Raw genomic sequence first — 6,672 nt, forward strand, 5'->3', positions numbered from 1 at the left:
CTGATTTACTTTTGTCTGTTACTTCTTTCCTGATTTTTTATTCATATTTCAGTGATCTCGTGTGATCTTTTTCCTGAAAAGTTTTGCCATTTTCTAACTAGTTGTTCTCAGAGCAGCTGGCTCGCAGACATTACTGTATTTTTTAAGCTATTCCAAAGAAACAGTAAGTACAGTTGTATGCAGTAAAATCCTAGAGGCTACTGTCCCTTTAATAAACAGATAGGGATAATAATGAGGAGTGTAACGTATGACTGCTACAACATTCCATATAAGGACAGAAACTTAACTTTGATTGATTTAATTTATCATATTGTGCTGGGGTATTGTGGTTATTGTACGTATATTTAACATTTAAATCTACATTTGTTGAGTTATGCTCAATAAACCACGGGTCGACGAAGATTAGTATGTGAAATTGTCCTAGTTCTCTTCGCTTAAATAGCAATCGTTTAAATATCGATATCTTTTTAGCGAGCATTAAAACACAAGGTTCATTTTTAAAGTAGCGAGACAACAAAGGTCCCCGACGTGCGCCTCACCGCGTCTCGCATTTCGTCTCACAGGTGCTGGATATCGGCAGCGGAACGTCGGACCTCGCGCTGAGGCTGGCGACTCACTACCCGTGCTTCGTTCACTGCCTCGACTTCTCCCAGGGGGCGCTAGCGGCGGCCGCGCGGACGTACCGGGTAGCGGCGGCGGGCGGAGCGTCGTCTAACAGCGTTGCCGGCGCGCTCACGTTCACCGCGGCCGACGCCGCACGCCTGCCGTACGTCGACGGGTGCTTCCACCTTGTGACGGACAAGGGAACGTCCGACTCGGTGCTGAAGGACGCGGGCGGCGGCCGCGCGCTCGCGCTGCGCATGTTTGGCGAGTGCGCGAGGGTGCTGACGCCTGGTGGCAGCCTGCTCATGTTCACGGACGAAGACCCGGAGATGCGGCTCCCCCTGCTGGAGGATTTTGCGAAGACGACTCGCGGCGGTGGCGCCAGCGTTCGTTTCTCGCTGCTGGGCGAGCGTAACGGACTAGAGTACTTCATGTACGAGCTGAGGAAAAGCTGACGTGTAACCCCCCGCCCCCCGTGTGACACGCTCGCTGTTACTGTTAATTAGAGACACTAAAATGAGTGAGTTATTTATTATACAAGACTAAATGTTAATGTAGTGTTATACTTGCTAGTATTTGTTTGTATTAAAAAATTATTTCTTGCAAGGAAAAATATATGGCCGAGTAGTTCACTTTAAATGCAAGCATCTTGTGGTGGTTTTACCAACTTTTACATAAGATACCCAGGAGTGAATAATAATAGATATACCAGGGAAAAAATAAATTTTTTTTTTGACGGGAGCTCTTTTTCAAGTCTGTGGGAAAAATAGCTCCCATCAAAAATTTTACGGGAGCTATTTTGAGCCTCACGAGAGCGATTTCGGAGGTTTGATGAGCGAATCGCTCATCGCTCCCGTGTATTTTTTACCCTGATTTATACATATACATACATTCAAACATGCCAACAAACAATAAATTTTAACAACCAAAGGTAGGTTATACCACATTTTACATTATGGATTTAATCGTACGATATTTATTTCATTACAGTTGTACACCAAAATTTCACACTGACCTCAATAAGTTTTTACATAAGTTTTTACATTACTATGGTAACGATCACTACGGCAACTGTCAACTGAGACTGGCTGCGTGTCTCGCGTGAATGCATGGGGATGCGTACCATTGCAGAATTTAAACACGTGTCTCCATACATATAAAAATGTAACGTAATACAATAATAAACAGCAAATCTTTCGCATAGTGCGCTGGGTTACGAGTCGGTCGTGTACATGGTGTCGATTCTGCCGGGTTGCGCCAGGTTTTCGTGTGAGCCTTGCACTCGCAGTTTGGGACGGCCAGGGGAGCACCAGTGGCCACCTCTGTCACCTTGTTTGTGAGACTCGTACGTATGGCCCTAGCCAGCTCGAGACGATGTCACGAATTAAAAACCGTCCTTGTTCCATTTCCGACCCAAACACTGCGCATTAAATACAGAAGCTATCATGTTTAAACTCTCCTCCCATCCGCCTTCCGCCTTGCAACGAATGTGCAAAAGTTGTCTCCCGTCGCCAGTGTCAATGGCGACTACCCTCATAAATTTACATACTCCCTAAATATATAACCTACACTATATAAATCACACGCAGGCCAAAATTATTTAAAATTGCCACAGAATGGCTCTGTACACCAAATAGGAAAAACTGCGTAATATTAATATCTACGAGCGGCGATCGCCACCGACCAAATTAAAACCAGACACGAAAATTACAGATGCCGTTCTCTCGCGGCACGCTTCTAAAGATTGTGACGTAAAATTACCGATCCACACGCCAGGTCGCAGCAGTGTACATTAAAACGCGAGCGCGGGAACCTGATGAGCGACCGTTGCGTCTCCGCCGCGACCGCATCAAATCACAGCGAAGCGTGAAGCCATTGCAACAAAAAACGAAACCGAAGTTTGAGCTTGATCGCACCGAAGTTGCTGGTGTCCTGATCGCGCGGCACGAGGAAAGTGACCACCTTTCACCGATGTCATCCCATCCTAGCTAAAACACAGTATGCCAACTAAACGTCGACTCGAGTAAAAAACCTTGCACTCTAAATTGAACGACGGCGGCCATCTCTAGCACGCTAAAGCTAGCGCGGCGTTGCCTTGCCCGAACGCAAACACGAGCTAGCCACGCACGAGTAGCAACGATTTCGAAGCCTGCAGGTTTTCGCTGCACACGGTAAGAAGCCGAAAAGAATCGACAGACAGCATATCTCCGTTACCACGGAAACGAGTCTGCTTCCCGTGCCGCGCGTAAACGGAGAACCGTCGTCACACGTAGACCGGTGTGAAACAGAAGAACATCTCACACAACTCGCGTGTTCCCTCGTAATCAACTCCTCGCACGATTCTTCAGAAATTAAAGAGCGATAGCGGCACCATCTCTATAATCCAAGATCGCGACAAAGTTTTCGACGACGCCCTATCCGCACGTCTGTGACTCTGTCACAGCGAGCGACGCGCGGAGAGGCAGATCATCTCATCTCACGTGAATGCGACAAAGGAATCTGTCGGAACACACTGCACTGACGTGAGCACCTCGGTTACCTTGGTTACCGGTCTTAACAAACTACCGGTGAAGTCGTGCGAAGCCCTAATTATATATTCGACTAGCTAATAAATTATTATCGGCGATAAGACCGCTGCTATCATACAGACACGTGAATCGGTCTCGGTAAGGAATGGCCATGTTGCACGCGCTTACCCAGAATGGCAAAAATCAGGGACAACGTATGTATATATATAAAGAGTAGATAATAGAGATAGTTTGTTATTATCTATTATCTACTATTATCTACTCTTGATATTGATATATACTCTACGTATCTCATGAGATATCTGCTGAGCCGCACAGCGACACCTGGTAAGCGGCATAGAGAGTATCTCGCGAGCACGACAGAGTAACATCCGCTGCACAACATATACAGTAGCGGCCTGGTGCGCCGTGCACACAGCGCCACCTGGTAGGGAAAGCGTACGGCGCCCTCTGGTGTGCATCCTCGCGACCGCGGCGACGCTGCGCCGTGACAACCACTGATAAGCTGCATCGATGACACACTAGGGTGAGTGGGGGGGGGGAGCGTGGGGGAAGGGGGAACGAGGAGGACTAGTGCTATGCGAGAAGGGGGAATCAACTCTCCGACTCGCCGGGCGTGTACTGGTAGCGGTGCGTCTGCGGGCTCGGCTCACTGCTCAGGTTCGAGCTCGTGTTCGAGCCGACGGAATGACTCGGGCTACCTCCCCCTCCTCCTCCTCCTCCTCCTCCTCCTCCTGCTCCGCCACTGCCGCTGCTGCCCTAAAACATGTATACGATGGTTGCACATGTTAGTATAGCGGTGTTACATACTCACGCGCACGCACGTACGTACTCAAATACACACTTGTGCACAGCAGCCTTCCGCTTCTAAACCGGAGGTCACTCGTTATTGATTTATTGATTGAATTATTCCACCCTTAATTCCTAGTTTTATCTCACAGAAATCTAGCAATCAAATCAATCGCTCGCCGCCGGCTTGAACATGATGCTCACATCAACCCCTAAATATACAACGATATAACGATATAATGTATATAAATGACGATATAAACATGCATCAGCGGCACACGGGCCTGCATGTGGAACTCACGTCAGCCCCTAAATATAAATTATATAACGACATAATGATATAATGTACATACATAATGATATAACGTACATACATAATGATATAATGTACATACATAATGATATAATGTACATACATAATGATATAACGTACATACATAATGATATAATGTACATACATAATGATATAATGTACATACATAATGATATAATGTACATACATAACGATATAATGTACATACATGATAATGATATAAACGCGCATCCACACGCGCTGTACTCACGTCGTTTGTGCCGGCGAGGTGGAGGTTTTCGTGTGCCGACGACTCGACTGACGAGACGGACGTGAAGGAAGATGCTGACCGTGTGGAGAGACCGGGCTCTCGCGCCGCGCCGCCCGCACCTACAACAACAACAACAATGCGAGCGTTAGCGCGAGCAGCAACTGTAATACGGAAAATAATAATAAGTTCAGTAATAATAATAATAAGTAATGAGAACTGGAAATGAGAATGCTAAGAACAAAGCCCTTTGTTCTTAAGGAACGCACGCAGGCTGAGGGGGTCAAAAGGGGCGTAGTTAAAAGGCCCGAACCAGCCTATAGGAAGGCACGTGCAGTAGCACGCTTGACCAACGGTCACTCAACCGGGGTCAACCAATGGGAACGCGGGGACTAAGACAATGACGACCGCGTCACTATTTAAAGCGCGGTTTATGAAATTACGGCCTGCGCTACTAGTTTACACTCAGTCAAGACAAGTCTACCCATCTGTTGCCGTACCAGCTAACTACCTCACCGATTCATATGTAAGTGTATGTTGTGTCGCGCACCTTTCTGTTCACGGGACGCCTATCACTAGGGGCGTCCACGTTACCGTAATATATGCAGTAAAGATGCTTGTGCTTTAGAACACGTAACTTCGTTGTTGACTAATTTATGTATGATGTAAAGCAGCGGTATCTCTAATAACATACGCAGACCCTAACGATCACGGGTAACACATGAGTAGAAGGATAGCGGTATTACACAACACACGCCTCACCACGCCGCCATATCCGGGACAGCAGGCGCCCTCTACAAATACGGCGATCGCGCTGAAACGATCGTCGGCCATCGTTCGTCCGACGACAAACAAGCGTGCGAGCGCTAGCACCACCTACAAACAAGAGAGCAGCTCACTCACCGTTGGAGTCCTGCGATGCGATGACGCTCACAGGTCGTTGCTGGCGGCTGGAGAGAAGCTGAGCGGATGGCTGGAACATGCTGCGAACCTTCTGGAACCTACTGTCCTCGCCTTCCTTCGGCGGCCGTTTGGCGCCACCTGGAGGCTATACAATGCAAAATAATATATATATATAAATAAAATAATATATAATATAATATAAAAGAATAAATAATATAATAATAATATAGACAAACATATATGCAAAATCACTGCAATTAGCTCAGTGATCTGCATAGCTGAGTAGTCGTAAATCGGGGTAGTACGGTGTCGTTAGTAACCTCGTTAATCCTAACCGATTAATTGCCATAACCAGTGATGTAACCAATGATCAATCGTTTTTTCCGAGCGAATCGCACAAATCTATCTTGTAAGTGGGATGCTGCACCAAGAAGGCAACCCATCTAACTGCACAGTGCTGTCATCTATTTAGCGCAGTGAATAGTGCAAATGAAGATGGCGCCACCTGGTGGATACATTCTGCACAGCAAGAGCACCACCTAGTGGACACTTCCTGCACGGCAAAATCGCAGCCTGTCGGCGCCCCCTGGCGGGCACTCACCACGGGCGGTTGCTTCAGCATCTGCTGCAGCTGCACGCCCTCGCCCGGGCCGACGTGTGCGACGTGCGAGAAGTTAAGCGGACCGGAGATGAGCTTCGTACGTGGGTCCATGTGTCGCTCCTCCCTGCAACAACACAAGAGCAGCCGTGTCATTCGTCGCCTCGCACGACAATAGGCGCGCAGTCGCAACGCGGACAAACACAAGAGCAGCCATCGCAAATGTCGCTCGTTATATCGCGGCCATCGGCACGCAGTTGCAACGCAGACAAACACAAGAGCAGCCGTCGCAGTGGCCAGAGGGAGGCCAGAGGGCGCTGCTAGCTTACCTGGACGCCAGGTTCGTGTGTTGAACCGTACCGCCCGGCCCCATGTGCTGCACGTGTGTGAAGTTGGTCGGAGCGGAGATGAGCTTCGAGCGGCGGTCGGCTCTGCGCAGAAACAATCACCAGAAACATTATAGCACTATAGAGACATATTTAGACGTAAACTATTACACGGGTGCTAGCGATCAAATGTTGACGGGATAGAGAAAGTGTCCCAGTTTTTTATTAGCGAAAAACACACGAACAAAACCTTACAGCTGGGACATAAGGATGTTATTAGCGAACAACAAATGAACAAAACCTTACAGCTGGGACATAAGGATGTTATTAGCGAACAACAAATGAACAAAACCGTACAGGTGGGA

The 6,672-nt window shown here is 47.8% G+C and overlaps 2 protein-coding genes across 2 annotated transcripts in view; one reads left to right on the forward strand and one right to left on the reverse strand.

Moving 5' to 3' along the window:
- The window catches only part of LOC106811437 (methyltransferase-like protein 12, mitochondrial), a 5,673-nt gene extending 4,498 nt beyond the window's left edge, over window positions 1-1,175 (forward strand). The window contains exon 4 of the mRNA XM_014815051.1: window positions 564-1,175. Coding sequence (XP_014670537.1) covers window positions 564-1,058 — 495 coding nt within the window. The 3' untranslated portion in view covers window positions 1,059-1,175. The remainder of the gene's footprint in view (window positions 1-563) is intronic.
- Window positions 1,176-1,535: 360 nt separating this feature from the next.
- The window catches only part of LOC106811438 (serine/threonine-protein kinase MRCK alpha-like), a 13,634-nt gene continuing 8,497 nt past the window's right edge, over window positions 1,536-6,672 (reverse strand). The window contains exons 4-8 of the mRNA XM_014815052.1: window positions 6,311-6,412; window positions 5,985-6,108; window positions 5,384-5,528; window positions 4,484-4,602; window positions 1,536-3,890 (exon numbers count right to left, since the gene is read on the reverse strand). Of these exons, the coding sequence (XP_014670538.1) occupies window positions 3,726-3,890; window positions 4,484-4,602; window positions 5,384-5,528; window positions 5,985-6,108; window positions 6,311-6,412 (655 nt within the window). The 3' untranslated portion in view covers window positions 1,536-3,725. The remainder of the gene's footprint in view (window positions 3,891-4,483; window positions 4,603-5,383; window positions 5,529-5,984; window positions 6,109-6,310; window positions 6,413-6,672) is intronic.

Source organism: Priapulus caudatus, unplaced genomic scaffold (assembly GCF_000485595.1).
Source record: "Priapulus caudatus unplaced genomic scaffold, Priapulus_caudatus-5.0.1 Scaffold540, whole genome shotgun sequence".
NCBI classification, from domain to species: Eukaryota; Metazoa; Priapulida; class Priapulimorpha; order Priapulimorphida; family Priapulidae; genus Priapulus; species Priapulus caudatus.